The sequence below is a fragment of the Pan troglodytes genome, chromosome 13 (assembly GCF_028858775.2).
Source record: "Pan troglodytes isolate AG18354 chromosome 13, NHGRI_mPanTro3-v2.0_pri, whole genome shotgun sequence".
NCBI lineage: Eukaryota > Metazoa > Chordata > Mammalia > Primates > Hominidae > Pan > Pan troglodytes.
The window spans coordinates 72,374,055-72,387,143 of record NC_072411.2 but is presented as its reverse complement, the minus strand read 5'-3'; the positions used below and the strand labels follow the sequence as shown (position 1 = coordinate 72,387,143).

At 39.6% G+C, this 13,089-nt stretch overlaps 1 protein-coding gene across 1 annotated transcript in view; it reads right to left on the bottom strand.

Annotated features, from left to right (window-relative positions):
- The window catches only part of MYO3B (myosin IIIB), a 477,280-nt gene that overhangs the window by 315,233 nt on the left and 148,958 nt on the right, over window positions 1-13,089 (bottom strand). Inside the window, exon 8 of the mRNA XM_525960.6 lies at window positions 5,070-5,135. Coding sequence (XP_525960.6) covers window positions 5,070-5,135 — 66 coding nt within the window. The remainder of the gene's footprint in view (window positions 1-5,069; window positions 5,136-13,089) is intronic.

Below are 13,089 nucleotides of genomic sequence, written 5' to 3'. Positions count from 1 at the left end.
CTTGTTAATCTGTCTTTTGTTATAGGAATGTCAGCCATTAACCTCACAGTAGGTGATGAAAAGATATTACTTTTTCTCCCCTATACTACCCAAGCCAGCCACCTCAAGAAAGAACAGTTCATGTGCAGGTGACCATGTAGTTCAAGTCATCATTAAATCCAAAGCTGAGCAGCCATGATGCTATTGGTGGAATTGCCCTTGACCAAGAGAAATCCATCTTGATTGTCTCAATAATCGGCTCAAGGGCCATTGATGATGAGGTCCTAAATTTAATTCCTAATAAAACCCCTAAAGTTTTAGAGGCAAAATGAGAAAGCATAGCTCACAAATGCCTTGTGACCAATGACTTGGTAAGTATTTTTGTAGTTGATTCCAAAGACCTGAAATTAGCTTGAACTTAAAAAGAAAAGTGACATCCATTAGGACCAAGGTGAAGTTGACAAAATGAAAATTATTTTTATCTTATCAAAAGGCTACTTCTGAACGGAGCCTCCTGACAAAGCAGAAGTCTGGCTGGTACTTTAACCAGATAAACTTGTTATGCAAATAGCTTTAGTCATAGGGGAAAGGGCTGATAATGAAATCTCTACAAAGCCAACCACACATTACAGAGGTGACAAAACACATCAAGCAGGGTCCTAGCATATGGATAAAAAGCAGTGCAGAATTTATGTGAGCATTGCATTTAATTTATCATAACTAAGCTGTCAGGAATCATGCTTTGACAAACGCATAACTAATGAATATAAATGAATCGATTATCACTAACAACCAAAGCTTCAGAACCAAACAGGCTGATGCTTCTTTTAAAACCCCCAAACAGGTTTACTAATAGTATTTTAGACTTTTAGATGTTTTAAAAAATCTCTCTTACTATCTCCAAATTAAGGAGGCTGGAAATAAATCTGAAACACACTAAGCCACATCCCCAGTGCTCCTGCTTTCCTGCCTTCCTGGCCCTCCTACACGTGTATGCACGTGCACACACACACACCCCTGTGCCCTGTCTACATAGCTATAATCACTAGGCTGCAGCCAGACCAGCTTGTTCAGATCCCTGCAGCAGTCGATACGAAATCTTTTGGTGGGTAGTGACCAGCATGGACTAAAAAAGACCTAGAGTATTGAATCGACTCTGTTACGGCTCAGTAGTCACATGAGGACAAAGTATTAAAGGTCTTAAAGCCGTTAAGGAACTTTTAGTCCTATTTATTCTTTAAAGAGAAACAGTTAGATTTACTATGTCTTGGTCTACAAAGGGAACTGAAGCAATTATCTGTATAATTCAGGTTAAAAGAAACTTTTCCTAAAATTACCAGATAATCATCTTCTCCAGCCCAGTCCCTCCAATAATGAAAAGCTTATAATCTGAAGGTCTTAATCCTCCATCTTTCTTTCCCTTGACTCCTAATATGAGCAAGAAAAGTATAAAAACAAACTAAGGCTCTCTTTTTAAATAGACATTTCAAACCCAGTGAATATCATTGTTTATACTGAATTAGAGATTTGAATAAATATAATGCACAGCATTTGGTCAAACTGCATTTGATAGGCTGAGTAATGGCAGCCTAGTGTCAGCAGTCTCCTCTACAGAATGAAAGGATATTAGTTGGGGCTGGGCTCAGTGGCTCACACCTGTAATCCCAGCACTTTGGGAGGATGAGGTGGGCAGATCACTTGAGGTCAGGAGTTCGAGACCAACCCGGCCAACATGGCGAAACCCCATCTCTGCTAAAAATATAAAAACTAGCTGGTCCTGGTGGCACACACCTGTAATTCCAGCTACTTGGGAGGCTGAGGCACAAGAATCATTTGATCCCGGGAGGCCAAGGTTGCAGTGAGCCAAGATCATGCCACTGTACTCCAGCCTGGGCAACACAGTGAGACTCTGTCTCAAAACAAACAAACAAAAAAAAGAAAGTATATTATTTGGGAATGGTGGGCAGGCTTCTATTTAAAGATATATAATATAATAATCCGTTCCCAATTTTGAGAAATATTCCCAAAAATATTGCAGAAGAATTTATGGTTGAAGAACCTAAGATGTTATGGGAAAACAGGATTGGAGGGCTGAGGTCAAGAAGGAATCTATAAACACCTATTATATAAAATTTTTCACTAATAAAAAACTGTAAAGACAACTCATTAAACAAAAAGAAGACTGATGACATATTTCCATCTTAAACTAGTAATAAACCACATAATCACTTAATTTCTAACTGCCTTCCTGATTCATTATAAACTTTCCAGACTCTCCCTCCCTTGCAATTTCAACAGGATGCTTTTTGCTTTGCTCCTGACAGTATGCATACTCAAAGGCATTGTTTTCTGTGTTTAGCCCTCCATTCTAGTATTCAAGACCTTTTGCAACTCAGAATGAGTGCATCTGAAATTCTCAGAATTGGGAAAAACATAGCAGATTTGAATTGGCATATAATAGGATTTGCCATAAGGAACTATCAGTGTTAGGGAGGAATTTCTGCATAGTTGACCCTTGAACAACATGGATTTTAACTGCACGGATGCACTTATACGTGGCTTTTCTTCCACCTCTGCTAACCCTGAGACAGCGGAACCAACCCCTCCTCTTCTTCCTCCCCCTCAGCCTATTCAACGTGAAAAAGATGAGGATGAAGACCTTTATTATGATCCACTTCCAAGTAATGAACAGTAAGCACGTTTCTCTTCCTTATGACTTTCCTAATAACATTTTCTTTTCTCTAGCTTACTTTATTGTAAGAATACAGTATATAATACATATAACACATAAAATATGTATTAATCAACCGTTTATGTTATCAGCAAGGCTTCCAGTCAACAGTAAGCTATCAGTAGTTAAGGTTTTGGAGAGTCAAAAGTTATAGGCAATTTTTGACTTCACAAGGTGGGGGGTAGTCAGCACCCCAACCTCTGCATTGTTTAAGAGTCAACTGCATTGTGTACAGTCCAATCTCTGTCATCAATTATGTACCTCTATTCTCAAATCCATCCAAGGAATACTGTGCTTAGTTTATGATTACGAACATACTCTTGAAAAAGTATACAGAAGCCAAAGTTTTGTGAGTCAAGTCACATTTTTAGAGGCATCAGGAGAATTTGGTATGGGAAGGCATATTAGTGAATATGTAATGGATTTTTCTAGGACAACAGCTTAGACAAGGTCAATCAAGGGTATCTGTGTGCGGCAATGAAATGAAAAGGAAAAATCTTTGGATCCGGCCTTTACCAGCAAAATCACTGGAACCTTAGTTCCCAGATTTGTTTCCTTGGGGGTGGTCTGAAATGTGGTCCCAAGCTACCAGCATGCCTTCAGCCCTTTAGTTCCCTCCACCTACTCTTTTGGGTCCCAAACCTCTGGAAGTGGCTCTTCCACTGCTCTTATGTGAGCATCATCCCTCCTACAAGTATCTGTTTTTCCTCTCAACATGGCCTGACACCATCACCTTTGACTGGTGGCTGCTCCTAGTGCATTCTGCAGCCAGGACAAAAATGTCAACGTGGGGCTAAAGGGGCAACGAGATACCCTCCACCCCTGACCTTCAACTTCATGGTCATGTTCCAACACAGTCTTTCTTAGTAGGGGTCTTTGAGTTCTTTTCCACTCCCCTTTCCTGAGGAACATGGCAAAAGTCCAGGAGGGATAGGACAAGCAAACAAATTCAGGGACCCTGAACTATACTACATTTGAAATGAAAATGAAACTGAAATATAGGTTCATAGCTGTTTACACAAACCCCCTGGAGCCAAATGTATTTTGGAATTCAGAATTTTATCAAATTTTACAAAGGTAAACTGGTACATTTACTGTATATTATGTAACAGCCCCAGCAGGATCTGGGGCAGCACACTATAATCAAACAAATATATCTGCTGCCAAACACATGAATATTCACATCAAGTAAGATGAATAACAACTATAAATAGCCTCACAGTTAAGGTCATATGTTACCATCAAATCAGTTCACATAAGGTTAGGTTTTGCTGCTAAATGACTCAAATACAAAAGAACTTTTATCTTTCGGAGCTCTTTGGATTTTGGAAATACGGATAAGAGATTGTTGATCTGTATTGTGATTTATTAAGGAAGATGATCAAAAGACCCACTTTGCTTTATTGCCTGGCTTCTTTGGGAAAGCTAAGTTTGCACAGAGGCATAAATTAGAAAAATTTGTGTTGACCCTTCCCCACTTCTTATTTGTCAGCTATTTTGGTCACTTCTTTTCTCCTCCCACGACCTCTGAACACCTTGTTTCATATACTAGATCCCACAGTACTTCTTCCAAGCTCCTCTGCCTTGGTATGGTTGGTAATGCCTGGTCTAGATTCCTGTCCCCTCAATTCACCAGGCCCCTAGCTTGGGGCCCTGTAACCTCCTCCAGTAGTCTGAGTATCTTTCTCAGACTTAGGACCAGTGTGGTCCAAAAGCCCATGACCCCAGCACTGAGCCACTATTGGTTTCACTGTTGATTCTGCTCCTGTCTGAGTCCCAGCAATACTTGCCTAGTGACATAGCTCCTACCAGGTATGTCACACCATCATCTTGGCCTTCATTTTGTTCCTCATACCTTGAGCCTTGGCTGGGATACCTTACCTTGGTACCCCAAGCCTGAGATTCTACTTTGTCCCTCAATCATCTTGGAAACTGGACCCTTGTTCCCATGCCACAGATCCTAGAGCAAGCCCAACTTTCACACTGCAAAAACTCTGTTGGAGGCTGCTACCTTCTGTCTTCTCTTTGGTCCTAATGTGGGCATCAGATTTTTAGATGTTTCATCTCTCCCCATTAAACATGACAAGTTGTCAATATTTGCCCTAAGACAAAGTAGGTTCTCAGATAAATGTGACCCATATGATAAGAAGGACTTATTATAACTGAGAGTCAAATGGAACGCCTTACTTTTCACATCTTGCAAAGGCATCTTCTATCATTTACTAGAACAAACCCTGAGTCATAACGTGCTAACAGGCATAACAACCTCTAGTGTCAAGTAAATTCCACAGCCTGGATTTCTCCAATCACTGCTCAAGGCCTTGCTAGATGGGCAATTTTTAGTGGAAGAAATACTCACTGTGAAATAAAGTGGTTGAATTCTTCACACCAATTTTCTGGATGAAGTAAAGTAGGTGGAGGATTTCTGAAAAAATAACAGCAATTTTTTCTTAAAAAAGAAGAGTTTCATTAAAGGCAAAATATCAACTTGTTTTTATTGATATCATTCTAAATGGCTCTAATAAAATCTGTTTGTTCTCATATGAGAGTCATTTTTTAGTGATAGATTATAAAGTGCCAACCCTTATTCCTGTAGTCATTCATTTTCATTGACTGAAGACCTACTATGTCCCTGGCCTTCTCAGGACCTGTGAAAGTTACAAAGATCAGGAACATTCTTCAAGAAGCAGACACCCTAATGAGGGGTGAGGCAAGCACACAAACTACTATAACAGAGCTGAGGATTATTAGTGCTATAAGAACGCTCTAAACATAGTGCTAGGGGCTTTAGTGAAAGAGACTTTTAATTGTACAGGATTTTCAGATCATTATGGTACCATTTGAATTAAATATGTGATGCATTTAAAGTGTACTCATAAATTCATAGTCACATTTTTAACTATCTCCTATGTATCAACTTCTGCAATAAGCACTGGAGAAAGTCAGACAGTCAAAACAATGTCCCAGACTCCGTGAAGTTCCTGGGTAGAGAAGGAGACAGACATATACCATACCTAATAATTGGATGTCCGAGAGAATGAGAGAATGGCAGAAAGAACTTTAGGTAAGCAGACCACCTCCTGGTGAGAGGGCAAAAAAAAAGAGGGGTGGGGATGGGGTAACAGCCCTGATTTGATTGAATACCACAAAGAGATCTGATTTCAAAACAGAAGTGACTATATTACCTTTATGATGAGACTTTTTTCTAGCAATACATGGAAATAAGGGCTTGTCGGCAACTCAAGTTCAGAAAATGAAGAAAGTGACAGTTCTGCACACATGAATTATGGCTGTAAATTTTAAAGCCATCATATGTGATCCTTGATTTTACCTTGATTCTAACTGCTTCCTAAAGCCATGGATTGCTCAGATTCAATAGGCAGAGGAATGGGAAGCAGCAAGAATTACCAGAAATAAATATACATCAGATAATGTGATCGCAATTTGCCCCTCGATATCCATTATCTTCTCATTTCTTATAGTACAATTTTTATTTCAGCATACTGCTGCCGTAATAAAGATTACAATTTCTTGAGTTCCTTACGGCTAGATGTGGTTCTGTGACCAAGTTCTAGTCAATGATATATAAATAGAAGTATTATATGGTATTTCCAGAAAGTCTCCTTAAAAGAGGGGAGACATGCCATTCTTCTCCTTCCCCCTTCTTTCTTTTTAGAGCATGGGTATGATGGCTAGAGCTTGAGCAGCCATTGTGGACATCAGATGAACTTGAAAGTGAAAACTATGAGCTGAATACGACAAAGCAAACAGATAGAAAACTGGATTCATTATGACATTGCAAAGCTGCCAGACCAGCTCTAGTCTGCTTCCCCCTAATCTTCCTTACTAAGAGAGAGAAATAAACTTCCATCTTCTTCAAGCCACTGGTACATGCAGCTGAGTCTAATCCTCAGTCAGATAACCCTTCCGAGTATTTTCCTACCATATGATTAGAACATAATATGATAAGTGATATACTAGAAGCACAAGCACCATATGTGGGTAGAATAATTAAGATGCTGCTTACTCAATCTAGGGAGTCTCAAAAGACTTTATAAAGAAGATAAACTTGAGCTGGCTCCTGAAAATTAGATTGGATTTTTCAAGATAGAGAAGGAGAGTGAAGCCATTTTAGGCTCAGAAAACAATATGTACCAAGACACAAGGATGTAAAAAAGCATAGTCAGTCCAAAAAACCTAATTTGTTGAGGCTAGACTATATATGATCTTTTGGATCTGAAGAGAGAGCAGGGGGGAAGGATAAGATGAGAAGGAAGAATGATTAGAGGAAGGAGATGATTTATCTGTTCTGCATATGAATTTAGTTACCCTTCATATCTTATAATTCAAAAACCTATAAATTATCTGTGTATTACCCAGAAAGAATAGCAGTTAAATTTTTCCCCCCTTCTGCTGGATCAGAGACAAATGAGGAGGCTGCCTCTTTATCTCATTCACTCCATTCAACAACATATGCCTTCATCTTTCCCTAGTACCACCATCACATAACTTCAGCTTCAGTCCTAGTTTGACTGAGCAGTTCTTACTGCCTGTGGCTATCTGAGGTTTTACATGCCCTGCCAGCTCACCTCTGTGGGCAGCTTTGGTGCTATATCTTTCAGTGAGTCCGTTATCCTAGATCATCTCTACAGCCGTATCCAGGATTTGCACTTTCCTTGATCTTCTCAGGTTTCCTGATCATTCTGTTCTAAGGTCAGTCCCACAGAGAAGAGCTGCTTAAGCAATCTACTGTCTAATAGACTTAATTCACCCCCAAAGCAGTTCACCATGACTAAGTCATTTGTAGAGAGACTGAGTAGACTTGACTGAAATGACACTAGCAGGCTCAACACTGGCCAGCCCAGCAGGGAAGGGGCATCTGTCTTCTATAAGTAGAGAGTGACCTGGCAAGGGTCCAATAAGAAATGGATGGTGAATATCCACTTTAGTATAGAGAACAATGTACCCTCCTGTTTTCAGTCTCTTTCTCAGCAGGAAATATGCACAAGGGGTATTGTTTTGTTGTTGGCCTGAGGAGAGTGGCAGCAAACCACCACTCACCCAGGTCACCACCAACCCTCTATGGCTTCACAAAAACACCACACAAGGAAACATCTTCTTTGAAGCCCAGCATCATAGCAAGTTGGTTAAGAGAACCTCATTTGATCCTGTAAATGTCCTGCCTTTCCTGGAGTTCATCCTACTTTGGTTCAGTAAAGCAAGATCTTGTGAAAGATTATTATCTGATATAATGAAAACCAAATGAATTTGAAGACTTTGCAATACTTTGTTTGGACTGGCAATATAAATTCTAATTCTCTCACAACCCAGAAAGAAGACCAGTGAAGGGAAACCATGTAGGTTATTCTTTTGTTTCATTTGTGAGTGCTCCTCTCTCTGTTGCAGCTAAAACATTATTGATCCCAGAATCCTGTTTTTCTCCCTATTCTCTTCCCATTCCATGCATTCACTGAGGGCTTACTGTATGTTGACAGCTTCCTAACATGCCTTGATTTCTTGTCTGCCTTTTAGTTGGTGCATCTGACTACTTACTAGATGGTTGCATTTTGATTTCCCAGAGACATCTTAAGGTCAACATGTTCAAAACCAAACATCTTCCTTTCTTAAGGCTGCATCCCACCAGGTTGTTGAAGTCAGAAACCTGGATTCTACATTCTCCCTTAACCCCATATCCAATTAAAGCAGGCAGAATAATGGCTCCCTCAAAGATGTCTACATTCTAATCCTCAGAACCTATTAATATGCTACTTCATATGGCAAAGGGACTTTATTTATGTAATTAAGGTAAAGGTCCTAGAGACGGGGAGGTTGTCTTGGATTACCTGGATGGGCCCAACTTAATCACATGAGTCTTTTAAAGCGGAAGAGGGAGGCAGAAAGAAAAAAGAAGAGGCAGGAGAGATTCAACATATGAAAGGGACTTAACCCGTCATTGCTGCCTTTGAAAATGGAGGAAGTGGCCATGAGCCAAGGAATGCAGGCAGCATCTGGAAGATGGAAATGGGCCTCAGCTGATATTTAGCAAAGAAATGAGATCCTCAATTCTACAGATGCAAGGAAATGAATTCTGCTAATAACCTGAATGACCCAGAAAATAAATTTCCCCTCAGCCTTAAGAAAGGAGTACAGCCCTACTGACACCTTGATTTTAGCCCACTGAGACCCGTGGCAGACTTCTAACTTAAAGAACCATAAGATAATAAATTTGTGTTGTTTTCAGCCTCTAAGTTTGTGGTGATTTGTTATGACAGTAATAGAAAACTAATATACCAATCAAATATCAAGTCTTCTCAGTTCTACTTCCTAAATCCCTTACTCATAACCTGTCCCCTCTTTCACATCCTAGTCCAGTTACTCATCATCTCATACCCATACTACTCCAATGTCCTCCTTGTTTTTCTCCTTCCCTCTACCTCATACCCCTCTAATCCCTGTTGTACTTGGTAGCTGGAATTTCTTTATAACATACAAATATGACCTCGTTGTTTCCTTCTTCAAAATTCTTCAGCAGATGCACACTGCCAGAATGATAAAATGTTAACTCCTTTGCATGATATATACAAATGGTCTTGCCTGCCACCTACCTGTCTACTTGATTTCATCTTAAATCACTTGCTCACCAGATGCTGTAGCACTGTGCTGCACAGTACTTGTAGCTCCAAAACAGGTCCTATTCTTTCATGCCTCAGGGCCTTTGCACATGATGTACCTCCAGTTTAGAATACTCTCCCTAATTTGTCCACCTGGCAGGCTCCTACTCATGTTTCATGTGTATCTATAGTGCCCAGCACAGAAATACTTGGTAAATTTTTTGAATGAATGCACACAAACATATACATGTTGCAGGTAGGCCAAGAAATGGTGATATGACAAAATATGACTTGGTCTTCAAAGTAGCATAAAATTAGACAAATATGGAACAGCTCTTTTGGAAATCAGCAAATTCCAACTAAATTATTCACAGCAAGCAGGTTTGAAGAATAAAGGAGTACTGACTTGATTTGGATTTGAAAATATAAGCCTCATTCCTCTACTTTTGAAGCCCAAATGTCGCCAGGTCCCTGAATATATATAACCAAAATGAGCAAATAAATCATGATTTAAACCTCATTGTAGACATTAGCTGATGTCACAACCATTATACACACATACATGGTGGGTCAGAGACAGAAGGAGATGAATACCAATAACCATCATATGTTGAGTGCTTACTACCACAAAGCTTCATGCCAAGTGCTTCACATGTAGGTCAACTAAACATTGCAATAATCCTACTAAATAGGAATTATTCCAGTTTCACAAGTGAAGAAAATGCAACTTAAAAGAAGAAATTTTCAAAAAAACATTCAGCAAAAATTGGAAGAACCAGGTTTTAAATTCAGGTATTTCTGTCTCCAATGCCCATATACCTCACTCTTCTGTATTTTATCTCGTGAAGAGTCCATTACTTTGGAAGATGAATTAAGAGAACATATATGCAAAAAAAAATGACACAAAACCAATTAGCAAGCAATGCCTCAAGAAGGTGCAAAATGAAGCCCTCAAACATTAAAGCACACTCACCAAGGAGATGCTGAGTAAAAAATTTCTCAGTGAGGCACAGTTAATTAAGAAGGGCTTCCTGAAAGTTGTGAATTTTAAAGCAGGACCTCTGTTCACAGAGGGGACATAAATCAGCTAACTAGGGGAGGAGGGTGTTAGGGGTGAAGGGGAATAACAGAGGAAGATGGAAAGAATGAAGTATAATAACTAAGAAACAATTGTTAACATCCAGTTAAACACTTAGGAATGTGTTAAAAAAACAATCTATTTACTTACTCATAAAAGCAAGAAAGCAAGACATTTGAGTGTAATTAACTGTTCTGATAGTATTAACTACAACAACAGAGCTGCCATTCTGATTACAACTGGTAGATCCCATTAATAAAGTTGAATAGTTAGTCGTGTGTCTGTGTCTGTGTCTCTCTGTCTTGCCCCAGCTGTTCCTAAATTTGCTTTTCTCCCTAAGTCACATCTTACCTGTTCAAAATTAATTATTTTTAAAAGTTTACATTTAATTGTAATACATGATTCATCTCAGGGTAAGAAACATTCCCTGGCTGGGCATGGTGGCTCACCCCTGTAATCCCAGCACTTTGGGAGGCCAAGGCAGGCAGATCACTTGAGGTCAGGAGTTCGAGACCAGCCTGGCCAACATGGTGAAACCCCATCCATACTAAAAAAAAAAAAAAAAAAAAAACAAAAATTAGCCAGGTGTGGTGGCCTGCACCTGTAATCCCAGCTACTCGGGAAGCTGAGGCAGAAGAACCGCTGGAACCTGTGAGGTGGAGGTTGCAGTGAGCCAAGATGGCACCACTCCACTCCAGCCTGGCGACAGAGAAAAAAAAAATCCCCAATAGTGGAATGTAGAGAATAAAAAGCAAAATTCCTCCTCATTATACAGTCTCCTCCCCATTATCAGTATGAGTTGTATTCTTTTAGACCTTTTATTACATGAATTTGTAGTATCTGCTATAAATATTTTATATATATATATATACACACACACACTGTTTTTCTGTGTTGTAAGTAAACGTCACAATATAAATTGGACAATATATTAATTTTTTTTTTTTTTTTTTTTGAGACAGAGTCTCGCTCAGTCGCCCAGGCTGGAGTGCAATGGAGCGATCTTGGCTCACTGCAACCTCTGCCTCTCAGGTTCAAGTGATTCTCCTGTCTCAGCTTCCCAAGTAGCTGGGATTACAGACACCAGCCATCATGCCCGGCTAAATTTTGTAGAGACAGTGTTTCACCATGTGGGCCAGGCTGGTCTTGAAATCCTAACCTCAGGTGATCTGCCTTGGCCTCCCAAAGTGCTGGGATTACAGGCATGAGCCACCGCACCCGGCCTTAATTTTTATAATTTTTATAATATAGTTGAGTGTATAATCCCAATAGAAATGGGATTATACACCACAAAAATGTCCTGGTACTTATTTTTTCCATTCAGTAATACAGCTTAAAGTTCATCCATATCACTTTCATACCTAAATGGCATTCCACAAAGTGGGTAACTATAGTTTATTTAGCCATTCATGTATTGGTGAACATTTAGGTTGTTTCTGTTTTTGTTACTATTAGAAAGAAGGCTGAAATGGCTTACATATGCCACATGTCATATGGGATTTCAAACTTTTAAAATATTTCTCAGGTGGCAAAAGCACTGACAAATGAACACTTAGTATCCTTCCAAGAAACATGAATGTAAAGAGAGAATATACTGCTGCATCTTTTGGGGGTGGCTCAGTGAGCAATTTCAGAGCAGTGGGGGCAACAGAGCTACAGCCAAGGAGGAAGCAATCAGCAAATGGTCCCACAGGATTAGGAATAGTGCTCTGTGGGCCAAAACTCCACAGAACACACTGTAAATAGTGACCTTGAGTGGTTCGATTCCAGCAGCTACAAACACTGAACCTTATTGCTGGGTTCCACTTGCAAGAATCTGCTACCTCGTTCCAGTGGTGGGTATCCCTGCGTAATAACCTCAGCATACGTGACACAGACAAAGATGTATTCAAAATATGTATATGTGGCCAGTGTGGTGGTTCATGCCTGTAATCCTAGCACTTTGAGAGGCTGAGGCGGCCAGATCACTTCAGCTCAAGAGTTCAAGATCAGCCTGGGCAACACAACAAAACCCTGTCTCTACTAAAAATACAACACTTAGCCAGGCATGATGGCAGGTGCCTGTAGTATCACCTACTTGGGAGGCTGAGGCAGGAGGATCGTCTGAACCTGGGAGGTCGGGGCTGCAGTGAGCCGAGATGGAGCCACTGTACTCCAGCCTGGGTGACAAAGTGAGACTGTCTTTCAAATATATATATTTATACATTATATATATACTATATATAGTATATATATATGCTAATAATTCCACTAGAGAAAACATTTGAAAAAATTACAGAAATAGTTGGAGGCATTTATAATTAGAAAATAGATGATATGAAAATGAAACAGAAATCAGTATCACAATGCTACATACTATACCATCATTAAATGTGAAAGATTCATCCAGGTTAGAAAAGATATCCATGCTAAGTGCTAAATCCACCACAAAGGCACCTCCCAATCAGGGTCAATCCCTTAAAGTAGGGAAAAGGAAGAGAAGAAGAGATGTGTAAGGAGAACATTAGATGGGGAAATGTCTGGAAGAAAGCAAAGACAAAATGCTCCTAGATCACATCTCAGCCTTAGATTACCACTGTCTAAGAAAGGGAAGCTTCAATGATTAATAACTATGATACTTTACAGTAACTGAAGGAATTACCAAAGGTATTAAGGAGAAAAGCAAAAGCTTGTAGTAAAATTTCAAGCTT